The sequence below is a fragment of the Saccostrea echinata genome, unplaced genomic scaffold (assembly GCF_033153115.1).
Source record: "Saccostrea echinata isolate AGI-Se365-2 ecotype Australia unplaced genomic scaffold, CSIRO_AGI_Sech_v1 ptg000028l, whole genome shotgun sequence".
NCBI classification, from domain to species: domain Eukaryota; kingdom Metazoa; phylum Mollusca; class Bivalvia; order Ostreida; family Ostreidae; genus Saccostrea; species Saccostrea echinata.
The window spans coordinates 11,716,524-11,743,113 of NW_026889777.1; the positions used below are offsets into that span (position 1 = coordinate 11,716,524).

General features: G+C 33.7%; 1 protein-coding gene and 1 long non-coding RNA gene across 2 annotated transcripts; one reads left to right on the top strand and one right to left on the bottom strand.

Annotated features, from left to right (window-relative positions):
* The first annotated feature begins 8,289 nt into the window (after nucleotides 1–8,289).
* LOC133193755 (uncharacterized) lies at nucleotides 8,290–11,413 on the top strand. The gene is made up of 5 exons (XR_009722003.1): nucleotides 8,290–8,366; nucleotides 9,141–9,250; nucleotides 9,520–9,573; nucleotides 10,151–10,295; nucleotides 10,657–11,413. It is a non-coding gene; the product is annotated as an uncharacterized LOC133193755 (long non-coding RNA).
* A 4,559-nt stretch (nucleotides 11,414–15,972) lies between these two features.
* Nucleotides 15,973–22,180, bottom strand: LOC133193875 (multiple epidermal growth factor-like domains protein 10). Its single transcript, XM_061329791.1, has 9 exons — nucleotides 22,129–22,180; nucleotides 21,489–21,731; nucleotides 20,699–20,953; nucleotides 20,333–20,464; nucleotides 18,790–18,927; nucleotides 18,324–18,464; nucleotides 18,093–18,227; nucleotides 16,087–16,231; nucleotides 15,973–15,976 (listed from the first exon to the last, which is right to left on the bottom strand). Exons 1-9 carry the CDS (start codon nucleotides 22,178–22,180, stop codon nucleotides 15,973–15,975), a joined length of 1,245 nt encoding a protein of 414 aa, XP_061185775.1.
* Nucleotides 22,181–26,590: the final 4,410 nt, after the last annotated feature.

A 26,590-nucleotide genomic window follows, 5' to 3' on the forward strand; every position in this document is an offset into this window, starting at 1 on the left:
TTCATTTATTGTTTTAAGCCCGTGTTCATTAAAAAGATTATTCACATATTTATAACCACTTTTGATCCAGTTTGGAAGAAATAGCGGATTTCCTTTATACGTTATGTTTTTGTTAAACCATAATATTCTTTAACTGGAATTTTTCTTGATTATTTTGTTTACATTCATTAATTGCACATATTACCTCTTTATAAAATTGAGGGAGATATTACATCTTCCTAACGAAGCATAATAATTGAATTGAAAACTTATTTTGCTGAATAAGTTTTGCAACCCATGGTGCTTTTAAAGCTTTGACTTTGGTTTAAAAGTCAGTTACACCTATTCCCCCTTCTGATACTTTTCTGATAAGCGTTTTACGTTCAATTCTTTCTTTTTCTCCCAAAAAACGAAAAAATGATTTTATTTACCTTCTTTGTAATATCTTGATCTGGATTTTCAAGTATAGTTGCCACATACAAAAGTTTAGAAACAATAAGGGAATTGATTATCTGACATTTTGCCAAAATCGTCAATTTTCTATTTCTCCAAGAGTCTAAGATTTTTTCAAACTCTTCGTCAATTTTCTATTTCTCCAAGAGTCTAAGATTTTTTTCAAACTCTTTTAGTTTACATAGCCAGTTTTTTTCATTGCACTTTGTTTTGTTTTGCCCAATATGAATTTTAAGACATTTTACAGTATTAAGATTTATCTTAACATTTCCTATAAATGATTTATCTTTAAACATATTCTTTAGATCTCCTAGTAATATACATTCCGTTTTTGATTTTAGTTTTGTTTCGGATACATTTCTTAATTTTTCTATATTTTTAATGGCATTTTTCAAAGAGTTTTTATCTTTTAAGGGAAAAGTACTATTTTCTGCATGTTGTATGCATTTTAATTCGTTTTCCATCTTTTCATGCTTAAAACCCCTTACTAAAATTGATCTATTTATGTTTTCATTTAAAACTTCCTTTGCAAATAAAATAATAGAGCTGAAACAGGACATCCTTGTCGTATTCCTCTTTGCATTTTGCATTTTCTCGAAATCCAGCTATTATTTTTCATAGAGAATTGCGGATTTGTATATAAAATTTTTATCCATTTGATAAAATTTTCCCCAAAATTGAATTTTTCCAATGTTTTAAATAAAAAAATTCCACTCGATTAAGTCAAATGCTTTTTGAAAATCAGCAAATAAAAGAATTCCATCCGTATTTGTGTTTTCACAGTCTTCAAATATATCCAGAATAAGTCTAGCATTATTACCAATGTACCGTCCTTTTATATAATCTGATTGATTTCTACTTATTAATCTATCAATCACTTTTTGTAGTCTTTTTGCACATACAAATGCAATTATTTTGTAATCACAATTAGTGAGACTTATTGGTAGGTAATTTTCTAACTTGTCTAATTCACCTTTTTTATGTATAAGAGAGAGAGAGAGAGAGAAAGAGAGAGAGAGAGAGAGAGAGAGAGAGAGAACTGAACATTTCTGCGTTGCAGTCAGCTCTTCGTCGGTATATATTTCAGATATAGCTAAAGGTAAAAGAAAAAAAGATGAATGTTTTTCCAGAATATTTTATAAGACTCGACAGGTAACCCATTTAGACCTGGTGATATGTTATTTTCATTCCAAGTACTGCCTCTGAAAATTCTTGCATTGTTGGGAAATTTTCACAATCTTTTTTATCTTTCTCCGACAACACGGATAATATATTTGTTTGATCTAGAGATGTTTCGATACTAGCAATTGGTACATCGTTTGAGGAGTACAAGTTTTCATAAAAATTGCATAATTGATTTAAAATATCATTGGTTTTTACAAAAGTCCCTGCATTCTTAATTTTATTAATGACACTTTTGGACTGATGATTATTTTCAAGTCTTAAAAAACAAGATGAATTTTATCCATTTAGCTCTTGATCTTATTTGCGCTCCTTTTGCTTTGTTTTCATATTAGTTTATCGAGTTCATGTTCCAATTCCTTTTTATGTAACATATTATTATCAAAGACCTAAATATATTTAAAACAAATGCCTTATTTATTTTATATGTTTTATTCTAGTTGGCAGGTATTGTCCACAGTGGTCTACACAACAGTGGGGCAGCCGGCAAACTGGCACATCCCCCAACATCAACAATTAAGTTGTGCCCTTCCTGACGGGAAAAGTAGCACGCTGGGTTGACCTCAATCGTGCTACACGGACACATTTCAACACAAATTATCTTTAATTATATTAATTATAATTAATTATTTCAATTATATTACATAATTTTGCTTTAGATTTACTCTATATGAGCTATAATTTTCAAAGTCAACATCACATATATCAACATCAACCATCACATATTTCAACATCAACCACAACATGCACAACATGTCAAGAATATAAATAGTTCAATGGTTAAATTGAAGGTGACGATTTCGCCACATTGGCACCGCAGGTGCCCATCGCCACCTGGTGGGGGTAGGCAACTTCAATTTAACCACCCACCGTGGACCCCTAGCCTACTCAAAACCCTCAGCACCCCACCCAGTGTGAATACCACTTTCTCATTGTCTCCACTACCCACTATATCTTCGATACAAGCTGACAATATTAAATCAATTCTTTATCAGCCATTCCTGCTGTATCTCGATAAAAGATCTGGTTTCCCTACAAATTAAGTGTGCCTAACAATACCCCACCCCCTCCCTGGAATCTAGTACATGTTTTTGTTTATTCTGCTTTGGGCCTTTTTATTACCCTGATATTTTTAGTAACACCAGGTTATTTTCACTGAGACATGAATAAGAACTAAACTAGTGTGGAGTAAGAAAAATATGTAGATAATACCAATCTCTAATCCCTATCTAATCCATATCTAATACCTGTCTCCCTGCTATCTTTATTACCTAATCTGGAAAACATTTTTTTGCTCAACAGTAGCTAGAGGTTCTAAAGGTTCTAAAGGAATGAGGTTATACCACTTATTTTTGAAACCAAGCTCTGCCAAAGCCTCTCCATTTAAAATTGATTAAAACATATACTAATTACCTTCCAACTCAAGAGACACAATGGAGAACTATGAAATGTTTACAAAGTATTTGTAGATGTATATGTACTGCACCAGACATGAAGTATCTATATGACTAAATTCTACATTCCAGACCCTTGCCCAGCTGATGCTCTCTCAAAATCTGCAACTTGTCACCTTAACTTTTTACGCCAGGAATACTGAAACTGTAACATAAATTCAGAATGGGTTACCCCCATCCCTCAGCCCAAGGCAAAAATAAAGACTAGGTTGGGGGAAAAATTATGGACTTCAAATTTGTTTTAAAGTTGTAAATATGCATAATTTTGAAGGCCAGCATACAAATTAATTGTCCAAGTATGAGCTAAGGCAGTGGCAACCTATCCTTTATTTAATACTCTTAAATGCTGGAGAAGTTTGGCTAAAATTGAATCTTTAACTCCTTCAGATTTGCATTTGTACCCACCAGCTGATACATGGATGTAAACTATATATGCATTGACGATGCATCTGGATCATCTATGAAATTAATATATAAACATAAAGTACATGTATGCTAACTGCTCAGTTAAGGGGTGTACACCAATGAAATATATGTAATTCATTGCAACTGGGTTTGAACTAACATTTTTCGATGGAGAAGTGCCCATTAGATATAGGCATGATATGTGTCAGCAGTTTTTGTAGAATTGCTGTCTTTAACAAACCAGCAGCCTCATTTCTGAGAACAGCATATAAAACATTGCAGCAAATGGATCCGATTCTATTCAATTCAGGTCTGTGGAACAATATATGTTTAACCCCCCCCCCCCCCCCACTCCTTTCAACCCCAAGAATTTGCATCTGCTAGCATAGCAGATTAATGGTAAATATTGCCTTATGATTAGTCTTTTTTATGTTTTATATTTCATGTAGAATAAAACCAGTTTCCCAAACATATTACCTTTTATGAGTTTAAGAACCGTGAATTAAAATATGAACTAAAGCAATTTTTTCCTGAGTTAAATTACAAACCTTTTTATTTTTATTTTCCCACTTAGAGACACAACAGAAACCATCAATGACCAAAAATTAGGCCCGAATTTAACATAATCTTTTATTATAGCCTTTTTTCCTAACTGCTTGACCATTTTCGGTTGATCAATGCTCCTTCCCAACCAAAATACAAAAATACATCCACAGTTAGCCTGTCCCGATATCGCCTGCATGACTATAGCAATTTAAGAATCCTATAATTTATTCATTTGTCAAAACTAAGTTACTCGAGTAAAATAGTAAAAGGTCAGGAAATTTAAGTTGCATAATCATATTTTAAGGTTCACTAACCCTCTGATAAGACAGGTACATGTAACTCAATGGATTAAATGCACATATTCCTAATAATCTTGTCAAGTTAAAATGTCTTTTGTGACAATTTTATCCTGAAGCTATGCTAAAATTATCTGCATTTCATTCTGCCTATTTATACAATTACTTTATTTATTTATTTTTTATTTATTTACTTAGACTTGTATTTGTAGAATTGTATTTATATTTGAACCTAAGAGGTCCTTGTATGCCTAAAAATATTGAACAAGACCAGAAGCTTTTATTACATTGAAAGAAAACTCCCATGATGAAATTAGTCCCAACATGTAAAATCAAACAATTTCCTAAACCTAAACGAGAAATATTCTATATAATGTGATAATAATGTAAGTTTATTTGAGTTTTTGAGGTTAACTTGAGAAGGTACAAAACTTTTACTTAACACAACTCTATAAATTTATGTATCATACCCAAGGGGCCTTAGGGGGCAGGAGAGAGAGGACAATAAACCTGTTATCATTAAACCTTCACTCAAAGTACAGGCTCTGTTAGAGAAGTTCATGATTATGCAAGGTGGATACAGCTTTGAAAATGACCAAATTGAACGAACCACCTTGATTTCCTTTATAATCTTAACTGAAACAATGAGCGCTGCAGACAGAATATATATATCTGAAACGTGTCTTTGACCCCATCTTAATTAATCTGAACTCATTTGATATCCCGACAAGCAAAATAGTAGCTAGCCTTGATAGAATTTTAGTTAATATTAAAAATATGGGGAATCCTATCTACCCTAACTGGTGAACAATTGTGTTTTTGAATTGCGATGCCCTTCTATTATTGGTCTCGTGGAGGCCAAAATTGTCCTCCTTGCCAAGACCTATAAGAGAAGCGATATCCTGATAGGTGAGGATGCTGCTGGCTCAAATTTGACTGTAATGTGGATTTGGTGGACAATGTACAATTCGACTTAGGGTGCTCGTGCCCCCATTTTAAATAGCCTGAATTGCTCATTGTAATGCTTCCATCCAACTGATATTTATGTCTCAAATATATAAAGTCATCATTCATGCATTCATTTTTACCAACATAGAGTTTTGCCACTACATATGACAACAGTAAATATGCATATATTGCATTAGTGTAATACAACATTGTAAAGCACAAAAACTTGCTCTGCATCTATTTTACTTTACACAATTTTATCTCCCAATTAATTACTGCCTTTGTATACAAATATATCTTTTTCGTGCCTCTCTTGGGGGAGGGGGGGGGGGCTTGATTGGAAATAAACTATTGTCTATACATAATGTATAAACACTTAAAGATAAACAGTGTACTTCCCTTTGTGAATTCAGCTATATAACATTTGGATGACTGCAATAGATTTACTGTATTTTAATTAATTTTCAATCTGTATTTATTTACTTACTGTTTTAAAGGTACAGGGTAGCCCTATCCTTGTACAATACCCCTTTTTTGCCACTGCATATTTTTGAGTATTAAACTGATAAATATATATATAATAAATCTGTATTACAAAAGCCACTGTGAGAATTATATGGATATTACCCTAAAGATTGTGGCCAAGGGACATAAGTATCTAAATATCGTTACGTGTTTGACCTTGAAGAAAGGGTACCGAATAAGTTTGAAGTTTAATATATTCATCATTTTCACGCTGGCTCTCTTTTTACGATTATTCAACTAAATTACACATTCTTTATTCAGAATCTGTTGATGAAATTGGTTATTGCCATAGTTATCCCTTGTAACATGTGCCAGTACAATGGAAGGACGGGGTGGCAAATGGATCTGTTTCCATCCAATCAAATATTCGCCATCGAGCGATATAAATGTCAATAAACTAATTAATGCTACTTATTTCGACTGAAAATTAACTTTAAAAAACAGAAATTGTGATAGACTATTTCAAAATGCAAAAATTAAATCAGATACTTTCATCACCCACCTTTCACTTTCATTGATGCATAGAAAGGGGAGATAACCCGGAAACATAGTGACTAAGTACCGACACTGTTTGGGTGGATAACTAAATTCCGACTTTACTCAATCATCAGTTTCTCGCAAAATAAGAGGCGAATGATGACATTAATAACAGGGTAGAGCTTTGATAACGACGCATATTGTGAGACAAGCTCAAATATGCAGTAATATACAAATAATGTTGATTTTCTATTTGCTCAAGTTCACTTTCTATTTTTTGTGTGTTTTGTTTTTCTACTTTTTTCTTTGCAATAGCTAATGCTATTTTTTTTTATTTCTAGTTTAATTAATTCCCACTTAGTTTTCGGATTTTCTTCTAATTTAATATCATTAGGCAAGTTCGTTAAAAAAGAGTTTATCATTTCACAATATCCCTTACCCCTACTGTTCCATAAGATTTCACATTTAAATATAATAGCAATATAATCACTGATTTTTCATAAATCAACAAGATCAAAATGAAAGTGTAAATTTTTCAAAACCTTTGAACTTTTATCGTTATCTTTTAAAATAGAGCAATTAAAATCGCCCACTAGAATTATGTCTCGTCATTCATAGAATATTTTGAAATCCACATAATTATATGTTTAATTCTAAAGAAATTAAATCCTACAATTTTCAGTATTCGGTGCATAAATATTTACAACTGTAATGATTCTACAATCATGTTCGATGTTTAACAATATCATTCTACCGTCTGCTGATTTGTGCTGATTTAGGAGCTTAAAGTGAAATTTATCATTTATTAAAATCGAAACACCTTTACTGTGTGACGATGTGGAAAAACAGTGAAAAGATGTACCATTCCACCTCGAGTTATATATATTCTCTTTCAACTACAAAATGAGTTTCTTGCATAAATAAGATATCACAATTACTATCATTTAACCAGTCATATAAAATTACTCTTTTTTTTTTTATAATCATTCAAACCTCAGTATTTCAAAGATACAAATTTAACAGAAGCCATGAATAATTATAAGTCTGGCTGATAGGATTATTATCTTAACTCTCAAAGCTTTCAATACTTGTTGTCTGGTTTTCTGGATCTTGGGAGGGAAACAGAGCGTGGTTTCGTTTTTCGTAACTTGTCCGCAAGACGCTGAATTATCTTACCGAACTTGTTCTGCCCGGGCCTAGCATCTGGATCAGTGTGAGTTGTTTTCAAGGAATCCAAACCGGTACCCCACTATAGATCGCAAACAGAATGGGAAAACACTGTATCCGGTCTGGGGGATGTAAGCAGATCTTTCATATCTTTGAGTTAGTCGATCTTTGCGCGCAAGATTTGCTCCATGACCTCGTCAGCATCGTCTTTCCATTGCGGAGTACTGGTTACGGTATTGCCGATTAATTTGCATTGTGACATCGCGAATCCTTTCAGCAGCAACAAGGTTTCCGGTGCGGACGGCTTTGGTGAGTTTATAGGCCTGCTCTACGGATTTGAAATTTTCCCCAAACACTTTTAGATCCCAGGGATAGAAATTTGATAGAACATTTTTTTCTCCTTGGATATTCACAACATTTTTTTGATTTTCAACAAATTTAGGACAAATTTCTGAGTCCGGTTCATGTCCTGGCGTGCTACACCCTAATGTAGATTTTCCAAAGGGTTTGGAAAAGTTTTGGAATTCCATGGAATTCCAAACATTTCCATACAAGAATCTAAAAGTGTTTTTGGAAGTTTTTGGAATCTTTTGGAATTTGAATAACAAATTTGGACTTAGACATTTTGAGGTTTGGAAAGTTGTGGAATTCTATGGAAAAGCTGATAAAATGAGAAACTTAGACATTTTCTGCTCTGGAAAGCTGTGGAAAATAACTTAGAATTTTTTCTTAAACTGTCGGCTCATAGTACAATTACGTCGGGCTCGATGAACAATTAATTTAAACTACAGCCCGCCAAAATTCAACAATTCGGCTGCCATGTTGTATTGTTGGACAGAAGGAAAGAGAGTGTCACAAAGAAGGGAACTGCTGTCATTATTAGCTTGGAATGGAATTTGTATTTTGACAAAAGATGCAGACATTTTAAGACCCGGTAGGTACAATGTACAGTAATCAGTATTTTATGTGTTCTTGAAGTTGAATGGATAATTGACTGTTCCTCAGTCTGGGCACCACACACATAGAATGCCCGACGATGAAACCATTAGGGCGAGTTTCATTTCTTTAATAATTATTGTACAACTCTAAACATCTCTTATCAAAATATGTTTGAACAATGTGTGGATTTCAACCCGAATTTCCTCCGTTCGTACATGTCCTTAGACCTCGCTATATATGCTAGTGGCACGACAGTCCATGTTACATCGTACACAGACATCATAACACTATTAGTGTCTCCAATATGTTGCAACATGCAACATCTAAATTGGCTATCTTTACCATGTTTACAACAAAGAAAAAACGTGTAGACGGTGGTAGACTAATAATGCTCTATAAGCTGTCTATATGATATAAAGTTGTGCACAACTTAGTTGCGGTAGACCCAAGCCTCTATTTAGTTTCACAGACTACCACCAACAAAGGCATTTCAAGTCTTCCTTACTTTCAGACCTTTAGTACTTGCACAGATAATTTAAATATAGTCCCCCCCCCCCCCCCCCCATTATGGAAATTTATTTCTCTTCCATGCTCAGTGGTGTCGGCAGCCTCTTTGGGGCCAGTTCAGAACTCTGGTCCGAATTATTAGCTAATAACATTCCTTAGTACATGTACTACTTACATTTACGGAGTACATTGTAAATAATTGTATCTATTTTTTAATGCATGTTCATGATCATTCACAGCACTTACTTTTATTATTTTATAGCTGAAGTACTCGATTTGCACAGCGCCGGCATATAATCATCAAGTTTGATGAAATGTCCTAATATGTAGATGTAGATGCTAAGTCATTCAGTCACCTAGCTTGTGAGAATGGTGAGAGCCTGCTCAAATTATCATTCAGCACAAATAAACTAACATTGTTTTTATTAATTAATGTTTTATAGCGTAAGATTTTTTTTATTGAGCAAGTAACAAGAGGTTTATATTCTTAATTCCTTAATAATGCATAACAATTATAACTTTTGACAGGTAATCTAAACATGCTAAATGCTACATGCATAATCATTTTACATTTTATTTAAGTATAAATATTAAAAATGACTATACTCTATGACATAAAATCATGCATGCATTATTTACAGGAATGCTCACAAAAAGGACAAGAGCGAGAGAGCTGTATGGAAATTTACACAAAGGTAAGATTTTTTAATCATTTTCCTAATCAATAAAATCAAAAGAATTGAAATTATGTGTTTATCAATGTTAGCCAGGCATTGAGAAAAGTTATTATGAACCTTAGACTCCACTCTTTCAAATATATTTTAGTTATTTTAAGAAGTTGTTGCTTTTAACTTGTTTCCTATGTCAGTTCTCTGTCCTGTTCACAAGTTTTTACCTACGCCTTGTCAATGTCATTCATCATATTCTTACACAAACCTATAACCTTAGTCGCAGATATAAATTTCCAGAAATAAAGAAGTACATGTATACATGTATACATGTACTAATATATTATCTTACTCAATACTGAATTGTTGAGGCATGGAAGTTACATGTATTTATAACAGTTTATTTAATATTTTCTTAATTTTTCAAAAATAAAGTATATGTACATGTACATGTATTTGCACGTTTGAAGCCTAGAACAAATGTATTCTATATATTCACTTTATGTTATTTGCTTTGTCTATATTTTTGTTACATTGTAAATTAACCAATGTGCATTTAAAGCAATTACATATGCCTATAAATTCGTCTTTTCCTCTTTTCAAGGGTCAGTTAACGGAGTAAGCTGATATGGAGGATAATATATCAAAGGCAGCATAGGCGTCCAAACTCCTGTTCAAGGTGCTTTTAATCAGAAGCTTAAGAGACAAAAGACGAGCCATTGACAAGGCAAAACTGAATGTTTTATATGGTATATAAATTATATTTACTAATGTACTTTTTTTCATACCTTAACTTTATTTGCTGAATGTTTTTAAGGGTACATAGTTTATATAATTTACAATGTTCTCTCTCATATTCAAGGTTAATTTACTTAGACACAATCATGTCTCTTTATTTTTTTTTTAATTTCACAACTTCCATTAGTTTAAAAAGAAATCAATCCTAATCTGAACAAAAAATTACAAGATAATAAATTCCTATTCTACAGTATTAAACTGATCTGCCAGGTTGAAAGAACCAATTGTCTTATATAGCTTTAGTTTATTATTTGTCATATATTTATACATGAGATAGATATCATACATCTTTATGGTAATCTTTTCTTTCAGAAATTGAGCAAGAAAAGTTTGAAGTGTCTTTGGGAATGATCAACATCAAACTTGCTGAGCTTTTGAAGCCGTCGTACCAAAAGTGAATCCATTCATGACACCAATTATCTGACCACCCTCTAACAGAACCAGTGAGGAAGTGATTCTAGCCAATACTTCAGAAGTTTAGGACCCTCAATAATTAGGATCTTGGGGCATGTTGGGGAAAAAAATAGCATGTGTTGATTTTATGGGATCTTTCAAATATAGTTGTGTAGTAGATATTTGTGTACTTAATACATATGTTTGTCACTCTAGTCATTAACTTTGTATGGTAAATGTATATGGACCACTGGAAGATCATTGTAACTGTATACAAATGTTGCAAATATACCCTGTTAAGGCTTTAGTGACCTTTCCCAAGGTCATTCAATGAAGCAAAAGGTCATAATTAATGTTTTTTTTTAAAATCTATTTTGTTTTATTATTAAAAAATGTCATATGTTTGAGATTACTCTTGGTACAAAGGATTTTCTTTAACCAAAAGTCATTTGTTTCTCATGCAGACCGTAATTTACTACATGTACATGCATGTATATTATAATAATTCTCATTAATTAAACCAAGGTGATCATCCAGTAATGATATTTTTCTGTGGATTTTTAACATTGTTTAAATAATCTTTGATGTAAAATACTTTCATTGATAATACTTTTTAAAATTTGTGCTTTCATTATACATAGAAGTGTGTATGCAATATTTGTCCCCAAACACATTGTAAAGCAAAAATGATTTTTATTTTGAAAATATAGATTTGATTTATGAAAAATTGTGATGTAGTCATTTTTTTTTGTAATTATTTGGCCCTTAAATTATTTTGATTATTCCAGTTTTTGTATTTTCCTGGAATTCCTTGGATTTCCGTGGAATTCCATAGATTTCCAAATATCCTGGAATTCCATGGATTTCCAGCTATTTCCGCAAATTTCTATTCTGGCATTGTTCCGCTCTTTTCCAGGCTAGATTTGAAATTCCATACCATTCCAAAAAAGTTCCGTCCCAATACTCTCGAGAATTCCTCGGAATTCCATGGAACACTTTTTCCATGGAATTCCACGGAATTTGTTATGGAATTCCACGGATCTTACGGAAAATCTACATTAGGGCAAGCAGCAATATTTTTTTTTCGTTCGGGCAGTTTCGGGCATGATGGTTGCTCTCCCAGCACTATGTGCAGGCTAGTGGGGTTTGTTCGGATTCTTGCCCACGATGTAGAATTTTACCTTTTAGCCCAGCACAGTAGCTTAATCGTGGGAGTGGTTTGCACATAAGTGGCTCGACATAGATGAAGCGATTGCCATTTAAATCATTTGGTCATTTTATTAATGGAGGGGTTTCTGATTTTCTCGTACTTCAATGCACTTTTTGGGCATGCACCTAATTTTGTCAATATTTCTAGTATTGCACTGTCGTCCACTGACAATGGAACACCTCATATGGTAACTTTTAGGGCCTCATTACTGGGGTTCTCAAGTAAAATAGAATCCTTGTTTTGCTTGTCATTAAAATAGATTCTCCACAAATTTCTGTCAAGCTGAATGCATTTTATTGCGTCTGCACATACACTGTGGCTGACATCATCCAGAAGATCAAAGTTGGTTACCCGCTCGTTATCTTCTTTGGGTCGATCAATGTCTTTTATGTAAACAGGTTTTAACATTTGTGCCATTTTGTAATGTAGATGAAATCAAAGAAGTCTGTTCAAAGTTGAACGTATTCACAGGTAAGAATCTATATACACAAAGGATATTCACAATAGCCGATAAATGAGTAGGACTGAGTACGTACTCACTGTTCAGTGCAGATTTAAATTATTCTCCATTTAATCCAAAAATCACCACAAAAAAAAACTTTCAAAAATTCGGTTAAATTTTGGATACACAGATTGCAAATAATGCAAATGGTCAAAATGACTGAGAGTAGTGAAAACACGTCCACTCGTGACACGTAGTAAAAATTTGAAAAAAAATTCTTCAGTACATACAGTAAACAAACTACAAAAATACAATCATTGATTATTTCAATAATGCCTTTTTCTATAAATTATGTAGTCGAATGAATCACGTGACGCTGTCTTTTCAAACTTAACATTTATGAAATGTTAAAGCGTTCAATATGCCCCCCCCCCCCCACCTTCACGTGAGTCCCTGAATTCAGCTATTTAAAAATTGTGTTAGGAATACAGCTAACTCTCTTTAAATGTATGAGACGGTAGACATTTAAGCCAACTTAGTGAAATATAAGCTTCTAATGATAGGTATTCTTTGAACATTGTCGTGTTGCCAATCCGAAAGGGGGGGGGGGGTGTATCATAGTGTCTTGCTAGATTTTTTTTCCCAACAACTGGCTTAAAACGAGAAAATTTTGAAAAACACATAACACAGAACTTTACCTATGTACGTCACAATTAATTTCTCTTTTAAAACTTTTACCGAAATTTCTTCACGTTTACGCTGACATTAATCTAATTTTAAGTATTTAAAATATTTTCCTGTAAATTAAACACGTTTATTTTTTCAATTAAGATTTTCTTATGACAGAATTTTGAAAGAAAGGTGTTTAGCAAACACTGCACTTATTGATAAAATAATAAATCAAAAGCAATCACCTATTATTGCAAACACGTTGATTACACATGTACTTCATGGTGTAAGACGATTTGTTAAGCAATACCCAAGTTCTAACGCAGAGTTCTAGCACAAATGTAGGGGGGGGGGGGAGGGGGCTAAGTAATTTTTTCTTTTTAAACTTTCTGTACTTTCTGCATATTGTTAAGTAGAAAATTTCATTCGCCCCGTTGAATTTATTTTTTTTGTGTGAAAATGTTCGTTTCTGCATATCCTTATATAAATATACATGTATATTGCCGGATTAAATCTTAATTTGTCTACTCATGTTTAGGGTTACATCGAACACATTTACCAACCAGTAAATGTTACCCTTAGTACCTCATGGTAAATTTGAAAGGCAATTACCCGATCCATAGAGTAGTTATAGCTAAACAATGATCAATTATATTTGTAGAAGAAAATGTTTGATGTTTTATGATTTAAATGTCTTAGAAATCAATATAAATGTGCAATGTGTGAATTCAGTGTTGTGTTGAAAGTATTTGACAGTATGGAGAAAGTAAAAAGATGTCAGTTTTCAGTTTGAGCTGATACAAAATTTCTTATCCCTGCTTTCTCTGAAAATTTGGGATATTAATATGGGTCTGTCCGTCCTCCTGTCATTTTGTTGTGTGTTACACTTTTGTTTCCAGACGAATCTCAAAACCCTTTGAGCTTTTTCAAAGAAACTTTATATCACAACTCCGTATTGCCTAAATAAACCTATTGATTTTGAGGTCAAAATGTCAAAAGTCAAATATTCATATATTGCAAATAATTTTCCAGATGATAGTTTTCTTAATCGAGCTGGATTTTAAGATGAAAAGGTTAAAGATTAGGGTCATCAATTCATACATGCTGTCCGTGTGTAAAACTTACGCTCCCGAATAATATAGGATCCTAAAAAAGACCCCTATTGTGTTTGAGGTCAAAAGTCAAGGCCAAAAATTCATATATTTCTAAAAAAAAGTTTCAGATAAGAACTTAAGTTTACTTTCAGTGAAGTTACATATCATTTTAAATTTTAGGTCAAATGGTCAATGTCAAGGCCAGAATTTCTTTACAAATCCTTTCCAGATAATAACTTAATGTTTTTGATGCTTTTTCTATGAAATTTTTCATCAAAACTACCAATGACTTAAAGAAGACCTCTTTTGGTGTCTAGGTCAAAGCTTCTAAGACAAAAATACATATCTTGCAAAAAATGGTTTCCTAGTGAAAACTCCGGGTATGTTTGAGGTTTTGCAATGAAATTTTACACCTTTTTGAGCTCAAAAGGTCATAGACCAAGATCAAAAAATGTATTTAATTCTCTCTTAGCTTTTGCAATGAAACTTAAGACTTAAATCGTAAAAGACACTTATTCACTTTACAACCAAATGCTGAAAGTCAAAGTTGACCCTTTTTCCTTATCCATCTGCACATTTTTTCACTTCTTCCACCGTCTTCTTTTTTCCTTAAGCGGGGGACCCAAATTCTCTGAATAAGCTTATGTCATGTTAAATTACATCATAACGTGTCATTAAAGTATTAACTTCATAGTCTGTAATAAATAATAATAATCCGTGATAAAAGTATTTGTTTTATTTGCAAATGATTGATTCCACGTTGTTTTTCGTCCCATCGGAGAATTTTTCACTCATATAGAGAGGTCAGCATACACCGGTGAAGGGCTTTAAATTTAGAAATATACTTGGCACTCAGGGCCATTGAGCAGTGAGGGTTCTTTATCTTGCCAACGTCTACCGTAACACGGGACCTCGGTTTTTAAGGTCTCATTCGAAAGACCCATGACTTTCACTTCTAGTACCGGGCCCTTGGCGAAGGAACAGTCACTACCTATGTTTACGTTTAGGTTTGACGCGACGCGTCTAGAAAGAATCGAACCCCGGCCTCCCGATCACGAAGCGAACGCCCTACCACTAGGCTACCATGACTGATGCAAATATGAATTAAATTGCAAAAATTTCTTACAGAATAAATAAATCAATACGAGTAATATTGATTCCCTATCTCATTTTTATGCTTCTGAAATACACAATAAAGTTTCAATAAAAAAGTAACACTCTCCATTAGGACACTGTTTACGTCGGTCTGGGAAGAACTAATTACATTGGCCATTCGGAAAGCTTTTGATACGGGTATTTCCTGCTGGTATCTCCGCCATTTTCACCAGAAATTATGTTGACCGGCCCCATCTTAAACCCATTTTCTTGCATCTTTTGTCCTTTTAGGGTCCTTTTTCTGCAGAGATGCATAGAATATAATCATATAGAATACATTGTTTCTTTTTAAAACGAATTTAAAGTTATGAATACTACTTAGTAATTTATGCTTAATTGTGATCAAACGTTTTAGTTGCCACATTACATTGTATCTAGTTGTTACTAGAGTACTGTCAAAAAGAAATTCATATCAAATTTCAATAAACGCTTCATCTATATATATATATATTCAATTGCTAGAAACGGATTCGAAATAAAACAGGTTAGATGGTAAATTAAATTGTAAATATATTATGCAAATAATTGTAAATATATTATGCAAATAAACCCACCTATTGAGATACATATAGAATACTAATCCCATGATTATTGCCATGCTTATGCACTGAGCTGCAAGGACACCATTAAATCTTGACTTCCATTCCATATTCTCTCTTTTCTCTTCAACTACACAAAATAATTACAAAAATCAATTATCATTATACTCTTAGCAAAGTACAATTCCAGTAATATTCGAGAGGTCTTCATATGGGATCCTCAGTATAGCTAGAATATACCAACCTTGTAAACACTGCTCTCCCCGCCGCCCTCCTGTACATCCGTCTGTACAATGACCGGTCACGTGGTGACAGTCACGTGATGTCTTGCAGAAGAGGCTACACTCTTTATTGCAATTATCCCCATAATAGCCTCCAGGACATACTAAAACAAATCGTGTCATAAAAATAAATAACTAAAAAGTTGTATATCAGAAAAATAGATAATACATGTACATGCATAAGAAAAATGTATTTCAGTTAAGAAAAACTCTAAAAAAAAATCTTTGTCAGAAAAAAAAAAGAAAAAAATTGCACTCGATATATCCCAGTGAGCTTGAAATAAAAAGATACTACAAAGTCTGACACATCTGTTTCATATTGGATATTTTACCAGAAAAAGACTTTAATGGTGACGTAACAACAAAGCTTTATGATAAACGTGATGACCTCATTTTTTTTAATTGTCAGTATTAAGTAATCCCTTACTTATACGCTTATCATCTGCTTATGGGGATTTTGTCTCCCAGTTGATTCGATACTCAAGAGCATGCTCTACGTTTAAACAATTTCTAAAACGATGCAAGCTTTTGACAAACAAGTTGATGAAACAAGGCTATCAACAGTCCCATTTGAAGTCATCATGCATTTTGTAAGTTTTATGGTCGATCAAATTGTTTGTCAATAGCTTACTTCGGTTGAAATCTCAGGAATACTGTACAACAATATATTCAAGAAGTGGTGTATTAATATTAATGGTGTAATGATAATAAAAATGAATTGTTATCTATGGTTGAGCCAAGCAAAATATATTTCGTGCCCCGTCATCAGCAGACAGCTTACTGACAAATATGTTGATGACATGCACAAGGTTATCAAAAATATTGTATAAAGTAACCAATTCTATGGTCGATACAATGACCTTAGTTGCAAATACAATCTGTCGTTTAGTCGAATGTTGACTGTCGTCTTTAGTACGAATTGTTAGGCCATTATTATCACACTGAATTGTCTACGGATTTCTCCGTTTACCTGATCAGGACAAAGAGCACACGGCGGGTCTAACCGGTCGACAAGTGGTGTTTTCTCCATTGCACCTCAACCCACCTCTGTTTTATGAGAACCGTGTTTGCTCTGCTCACAATTTGTGCATGATAATTGCTTATTATCTTCCCATTTCTTCGATACTTTTAAGCTATCATTTTATTTTTAATAAAGACAATGTGTATTGAAGTACAGACCGGTTATCTCCCGCACTTAAGGAAAAAAAAAACATACTACATGGATGCAAAATCATAAATTGTTTAAGCGCTTTATTAGACAAAATAAATATGCAATTTTATTCTTCTCAGACTTAATGTTAATTTTTTAAAGATACATTTCCGAACAGCATATTTTATAATATTAAACACATATACACATTTACACACCCTAAATTATATTCTTACTCGTACATATGTAGGGAACAGGTATATAACAAGTATATATTTATTAAATAAGCTTTGCATTATACTAAAATTATAAAACCTACTACCACCGGTATGTAAATGTATGGTTTTGAGAAAAAAAAAACCCATTCTGACCAACTTTATTTAAATAGTTTTCAATATATGTTTTTTTTAGAATATGATAATTGTTAGGATATAATAAAACATTATTACATAAAACTGAACATTACTAAACAAAATTTAACTTTTTAATATTGATGTTTGAAATACATGTTTCTTAACCTATAAGCAAACTTAAGCCCACATCTTTCTCTACAGACTCAGTACCACGTATAACATATTTTGCTTCAATCTTAAAAATTTAGCGAGGCTAATTATCAAAAGTGATTCTTTGAATTTTTGATTATGATGTCATAGATGAAGGTGTTAAGTTGTATTTCTTTAGTAATTATCAATGCTAAGCTTACAAGAAACTGATAACAAACGATATGTTTATGTAGAGAATTTCATATTTGAACTATCTGAGATGTACAGAACAAATATAATAATTTTATTTTAAGTTTTTGCAGGGGGGAGTACCTTTATTACAGAGTGGTCCTTGATAACCCGCGGCACACCCTCGCATACAGGATCCATCAACAAGATCGCAGGTAGAGTTCCGACAAAATCCACATAAATGGATACAGTTCTCACCATACTTCTGTTCTTTACAAACTATTGAATGGACAAATCAATAATTGAACCAAGGAAAATAAAAACCCCACAAATTTGGATATTAAGGAAATTTCTTTCAAAACTGTTGTGTTGTACCCTTTTGACATTGAGGCCCCTCCCATCCGGGCTGGCATCCCCCAACACACACCCCAGTTCTGGCAAAACATTTCCCTGGTTTTCCACAATTCTGAGAGCAATTTCCTTTACAGTTTTTACCAAATGTTCCTGGCAAACATACTGAAATGATTAAGGAAATTTGCAGGATGAATGGTGTCATTTTCTAAATTAAATTATTCAAGATATTTGTTAATTGAAGTATAAACAAATGTTTACAAGAATGATCAAGAAATTGTTAGTCCATTTTTTCAGTGAAAATATATTTTTCAACTGTTTCCTTTTATGATAGTGACACTTGAGAAATTAAATTAACTGTATCTTGCTGAGATTGTCAAATCTAAACTTCATAAGGACTTTTTTATATTTTGACAAAGAAGTAGTCTTTAACTATAATAATGTCATTGGCTTTTTCATATACGCTATGTTTAATGATTTCAGGAAGTACCCGTTTTACAAAGCCGTCCTTTATACCCAGCGTCACAGCCTCCCAGACAGGAACCGCTGATGTGATGACATTGTCTGCCACCAAGACAGGCTCCACAAGCAAGGCCACAGTCCTGGCCATATCGTCCTCCATCACACCCTGACATTAAAAAATACAATTGTTTAAGGTTCATATACCCTCAAACTTCACGACACGAACCACTGACGTCATGATATTGCCTGTAAGCAAGACAGACTCAACACGTCAGGACATGTCCTGGTCATATTTCTCCCATCATACTCTTACAATACAGGAGAACAAGAGACCCACGGACCATAACACTAAGCCGAATTACTGGTCTTGCCGTTTTTCAACAGATTTCTTTTTCAAATTTTCTTCTTTAATTTCATTAGAATTTTGACTTCATATTGTAGACCAGATTCTTTCCTTAAGGGAGCTATGATTTAATCAAAGTTGAATCTCTACAACCATGGGATGCGTCAATGTTAATACGATAAACATCCCCTTGCTATTCTGAAGAAGACTTTTTTCCCCTTTCGGCCCAACCCTAACCCCAGGGGCTCATAATTTAAACAAAAACTGATTCCACACAACTTGGAAATGTTTTTTCCATTAAAATGATAAAAATGGTCTTGCCATTTTTAAAAAGATTTCTTATTATATATCTGATCCCCTTTAAAGCCTCAACTCATTTTTGTGGGTCCGGATCTGAACAATCTTAAATCTAAGTTACCTTAGAATGCTTATAAATATCAATATGACAAATAATGGCTTTGCTGTTCAAAAGAAGAAGCATTTCAAAGATTTTTCCTCTATATTTTTATGCAAAACTTTTACCTACCATTTTGCTCCACCCTACCCCAGGGGTCATGATTTGAGAAAACTTGAATGTACAATACCTGAGGATGCTTTCATATTAATTGAATAATGTGTGCTTTGCTGTTCCTGAAAATGTTTTTAGAAGATTTTCCCTTTATATTCCAATATCAAATTTTGATCTCCTATTGAAGGCCCGCTTTACCCCGGGGTCCGTGATTTGAACTTTATTGAATATACACTACCTGAGGATGTTTCCATGTTAATATGACTAATCATGACTTTGCTGTTCTTGAGAAGTTTTCAAAGGCTTTTTCATATATATTCCTTATGTTAAACTTTAATTGCCTACAGTGTTCCACCCTATCCCGGAGGTCATGATTTGTTTGATTGATTGTATATTGTTTTACGTCCCATTCGAAAATTTTTCCCTCATATAGAGATGTCACCATATACCGGTGATGGACTTCAAAAGTAGACCTATACTCGGCACTCAGAGTTATTGAGCAGCCATGATTTGAATAAACTTGAATATACACTCTGTACTGAAGCTTTCACATAATTTTCATTTTTTTTCTGGCCCTGATATGCATCTGTCTGTTTCCTTATGTCATTCAGAATTACATTTTTTTATCTAGGTTTACATTCCTGTTTACTTATGCAACTCATAGTTGCGTCTTTTGTAGCCAAATTTTCATTCCTGATAATCGTCCGTCAGTTTACTTACGTAATTCACAATTACGTCCTTTGTAACCAGGTTTACATCCTCGACAAGCACCTGTTTCTATGTGACAGTAACGACAGTTCCAAGGACACGGAAGGGAACAGTCTGTCCCATAATATCCTGTTTTATTGCAACCTGAAATGTACAATCTAGGTAAGGAAACGAAACTTTTATGGACATTTTCAAAATAATTGTATATCTATATTATTAGTTTTTTTTCTCCAATTTTTAACCGTGCTATGAATTAAATTTATAAATTGAACATGGAAATACAAAAATGAAGTATTCCATTCTCTGTAAAAAGTTAAGGTTCATATCATTTAGAAATTTCAATTTTACAGTTTTTTAGATTAGTTTATAGAATTATACCATTGACCTCCACTTCACATAATTCATTGTGTGCATCTGTTGAATACTGATTGGAATATGATGTATTCTGTGGCCTCTCGTTGTAGTAGATGACGTACTGTCCATGTACAGGGCATGCTATATCAAGGACGGCCGGGATCGTGGCTCTACTGTAGTTCGTGTCATGAAAACATAAATGACCATCCATTCTGTTCGTTGTGTTAGAAACATAAACATAAAATCCCAAAAACCTTGTCGCGTAGCCATTTGATGCACCTTACAAAAATTAAGCATTTACTAAATTTTTTAAAATAATGATAGCCTACCGCAAATATTTCTAAAATCTATCGACCCTTTATAACGAAACGAAATTATCAGAAATAGACTAGTTTCTTACTTTAAGTCAGACTACTTTTTTAAATAGTCTAAACTGAAATGAATCAACTTGAATTAATTTATAACATTATTTAAACTTTTACAAAATACGCTAGTAGAATGTTGCACAAAATATGAATTCAACTGAAAGACACTTTTTATTTCATTCTTTATATACTGTACATTGTTCTGGCTCTAAAAGATGAGAGAGATCATGCAAGTACATGTGTACAATATTTCAAAGGTATATCTGATTAAGATTAAAATTTCAAGGACCTTTTTTTTTTGCTCTTTTAAAACTCACAAAGCTCTGTTTCATAACTAATGACATAAAAGAAAAAAATAGCTCTTGAAAAAGTTATTTTTGGCAAGGTTTGAATTACATGTATCTTTCATAATGATGAAAAGATAATATTGAAGAAGAAAAATCAAATACCCCATGGTGCATTGTCGGTCCTATAATATATTCTTATATCATGAATGCTGTAGACTGATGTCAGGTTTACCCACCAGGTGGCAGTTTTGTATCCATTAGCTGATATGACACATTGACCTTTGTAGGGTGAAAGGTCAGACTTTAGACCATCTACAGCATTACTAGAGTCGAATGGAGCTGTTCCATATTTCTTATAAATATACGCATGTAACTGGTGTGTTGGTTTGTTTAAAGCAATGTTTTCTGAAAATGAGAAGTCTTTCGTAATAAACTAATTCTGCACTGAACTTTAAATACCATTTTTTTCTTGTAAAAAAGTTTCTGTTTCATCCATTTTTTTTTAAAGTTGCCTTTGTCGATGAACTTTTACAAAACATCATAATGTCACCATAAACTTTTCTTTAATTCTTATGTGATGTGCAACAGTAAATTGTAATACATTGGCTTTGAGAATTGCTTGGGGGTAAACATTTTGAGATATGTTTTTTGTTCAAACAGGTACATGATTTTGATAGGTTTATAAAAACAACAAAGGATCATTGTTACCTCTAAAAAATATGGAGGGTTGTTTAGAGATACAAATGATGTATAATGAAAACTTACATTGTAAATAGATCATATCTGAAGAAAAAAATCTCACCATATCCCAAGATAGTGTGTAGAAATGTTATTATCAAACAGGCGTAAGGCATGATCGTAGTACACTGCGATATCTATATGTCAGTATATATACCTTCAATAAATATATACCAAGTCGTTGTTTGCTGTCTGATAGGCAGGATTATTTATAAAAAATGATAAAAGTACTTTATTCTTCATCGCTTTATTCGTTTTTTCTAGTTCTACTTTTTAACTGCCATTTGGGTGTTTCGCCAGCTCACCTACGTATATGAATAATATGATGGATAATTCATTGATTATCTTCACAAAAAATACTCATTATTTTTTAATACTTTTATGATAATGGTAATACACAGTGGGGTTTACGTCTAAAGTTTAATGTTAATAATGATATTCTTTTTCTTCGTTAAGGCACACACACAGATTTTACACTTTACAGATTGGTTTATATACTGAGGATACCACACTGTTTGTTGGGTTATAAAATCGTATTCAATCGGAAAATATTAATTAAACTCAAACGAGATACTATAAAGTATTGAGAATCCCAATGATGGCTGATCATTTTATCTTTCTTATCCATGTTTAATTCTTCTAACAAACACACAAAAAGTAGATCAATTGATTGTGTGAGGGTGTCTGTGTGTGATTCAATTCATTTAATGTGATTTCGGTCGCGAAAAGAGAACGAATATGAGCACTTCGCGTAATTACGACTGCCACAATTAAATATCAAATGATAGAGAACCCTGGATTTTTAAATATTAAAGCTGAAACATTGTCACTAAAGATATCAGAGAAAAAAAGAAAAAGTACTCACAGGAAAAACTCTTTTTGATATAGGGTCCTGTGTCGTTACCATTTAAAAAATGGCACAATTTCGAAATATCGATGACTTATACTATGTTTTAATGTAGAATAAATACAGTTAGACAGTGGGCCACAAAAGTCAGTATGTTCGATAAAAAGCACAGAAAAAAATTATCTGCTTGTTATTTTGGAATGTTACCTTACTTTTTCTGAAAAAGAGTCAATTTTTATATTTGGACTAGGCTTATTACTGGATTTGCATGCTATTGATATTTAGCTCTCCCTGCAATTAAGTTTCCTGTCCCAGGTATTCAGGAGGATTAATTTTATTTACATATGAACGCTATCTGAAAGCTATTGACAAACATGTTTATGAAACAAGGATATTAACAGTCTCGTTTGAAGTCATTATTAAGCATTATTAAGGTGCAGCCTATCATTGAGTCAGGTGCTGACTGACGTTTTTCATACTAATTGTGAAGTCATTTAATACACACTGAATTGTCTACGAATTGTTCCTCTTTTCCCCATCATGACAGGGAGCACACGGTGGATGTGACCGGTCGGCAGGGGATGCTCACTCCTCCATGGCACCTGATCCCACCCCTGACGTTTTTGGAGGTCGATGTTTGCTCTGCTCCCGATTTGTATTGGTTAAATGGACTTTTATCTTGAATACTATTCGTCTTCTCCATATTTCATTTGAGCACAATAACCTCTTAGTACATATGTAAATTTTGTTTACCCTGGGATCAAGCCCAAGGGTGGGGCTAAGTTGATCATAAACTGAAAATGCATCACGTATGTAATGTTTTCAGACAATACAACATATGCAGAAACTCCCACAGGACAGACACTTTCAAATATGAGAAGAATACTCTGATCTTTTGGCTTATACCTTGATTTTCCCCACATTTGATCACTACTGCAGGCTCTCATAACGACTTTGGGAACTACATATCCCAGAATTCTCTTTTAGAGAAAATTTCATTGATAAAAAGAACAAGAGGCCCAAGGGCCTTAACGGTCACCTGAGTACAATACAACAATTTAGAGGATCCATAAACTGATAAATGAAGCTTTGTTGCCCAACAGCAAGAAAATAGTATGATTAGCATCAACAAAATAATTGGTCTAGTATCTATCTGCCCCCCCCCCCCCCCATTTATCACTATTCCCATGCAGACTATTAACAAAATGTCTATTATTCAACCCCATATTATTCCTTCTCACAATGGCCTCTCTTGGCCGTTGAAGAACATTTAAAAAGATAGGTTATTTTTGTCTCATTTTTATTCATCTATTATTTCCAAGTCATTAAAACTATGAAAGTACTTTTTTTATTATACAATAAATTTTCTTGCATAATTCTCTTATTCTATTAAGCTTTCAAATACATTATGTAAATTGATTAAATATCAAAGGTGAATGAAGGGGAATAACTTTGCTCAGTAGAATACAAGTTAATAGAGCCCTGGCCAGGACCAGAAAACTTGACTAAATGGTCCAGGTGTTCAAAATTCTGGTAAAAATACCCTTGCATATTAAAACTTTTACTCTGTTTGTCTTGAACATCCAAAGAAGCATAGACAATTTTCAAAGAAATGCATTTTCACCATATTATTAAATAAATAAAGCCCCATCCTTACACCAGAACATCTGACCCATTGGCCACGAACTCACAATTCTGGAAGAAGCACCCTTTCTCATCATAACTATACACTTGTTTCTTTAGTTTATAACCAGGAGTAGATAAAAAATTTTGAAAGAAATTAAGCATTTTCACTATATAAATGTAATCAATAGAGCTCTCCCCCCCCCCCCCCCGAGCCCCTGACCCAGGAGCCATGAATTTCACAATTTTGGAAGAGGCATTCTTCCTTATCATAACCATGCACTTCCTTTGTTTGAAAAATACCCAGGAGCAGAGAAGAAGATTTTGAAAGAATTCATGCCCTTTCCCTATATAATCAATAGAGCCCCCCCCCCCTCTAACACCAGAACCCCTGACCCTGGGGCCATGAAATTCACAATTTTGGAAGAGGCACTCTTGCTCATCATAACTATGTACTTAGTTATTTTATTTAATACCCAGGAGCAGAAAAGATTTTCTAAGAATTAATGCATTTTCACTATATAATCAATAGAGCCCCCCCCCCCCAACACCAGAACCCCTGACCCTGGGGCCATGAATTTCACAATTTTGGAAGAAGTACTCTTGCTCTTCATAACTATGTACTTAGTTACTTTATTTAATAACCAGGAGCACAGAAAAGGATTTTCATAGAATTACTGCAATTCTACTATACAATCAATAGAGCCCCCCCCCCCCCTAACACCAGAACCCCTGACCCTGGGGCCATGAAATTCACAATTTTGGAAGAGGCACTCTTGCTCATCATAACTATGTACTTAGTTACTTTATTTAATACCCAGGAGCACAGAAAAGGATTTTCATAGAATTACTGCATTTTCACTATATAATCAATAGAGCCCCGCCCTAACACCAGAACCCCTGACCCTGAGGCCATGAAATTCACAATTTCGGAAGAGGCACTCTTGCTCATCATAACTATGTACTTAGTTACTTTATTTAATACCCAGGAGCAGAGAAGAAGATTTTCAAAGAAGTAATGCATTTTCACTACATAATCAATAGAGCCCCGCCCTAACACCAGAACCCCTGACCCTGGGGCCATGAAATTCACAATTTTGGAAGAAGTACTCTTGCTCTTCATAACTATGTACTTAGTTACTTTATTTAATAACCAGGAGCACAGAAAAGGATTTTCATAGAATTACTGCAATTCTACTATACAATCAATAGAGCCCCCCCCCCCCCCCCAACACCAGAACCCCTGACCCTGGGGCCATGAAATTCACAATTTTGGAAGAGGCACTCTTGCTCATCATAACTATGTACTTAGTTTCTTTATTTAATACCCAGGAGCAGAGAAGAAGATTTTCAAAGAAGTAATGCATTTTCACTATATAATCAATAGAGCCCCGCCCTAACACCAGAACCCCTGACCCTGGGGCCATGAAATTCACAATTTTGGATGAGGCACTCTTGCTCTTCATAACTATGTACTTATTTAGTTTATTTAATACCCAGGAGCAGAGAAGAAGATTTTCAAAGAAATAATGCACTTTCACTATATGTTCTATATAGCCCCACCCTAGCACCAGAACCCCTGACCCTGGGGCCATGAATTTCACAATTTTGGTAGAGGGCTCAATGCTTATTACTATGATGCCAACAGTTTGACTGCTTGATGTCCTGGAGTAAAGAAGAAGATTTTTAAAGATTGCATTATTTTCAGTGGTTTTAGCCCCACCCCTCAGGTCCCAGGGGGGCAGGGACCATGAAATTCACCATTTTTGTTCCCCTTCACCCATAGATGCTATATGCCAAATTTGGTAGAAATTGGTTAAGCGGTTTCAGAGAAGAAGCTAAAAATGTTCAAATGTTAACACACGACGCACACCGCACGACGCACGACGCACGCCGACGGACGAGAACAGATAGCAATAGGTCACCTGAGTGACTCAGGTGACCTAAAAATCAATTTTTTTTTGTACGAAGTAGACCGTCGAATTGACCTGTGAGTATATTCAGTGTATTTATCATTCATTTTGGTCCACAATAATTTATTCTAAAATGACAGGTC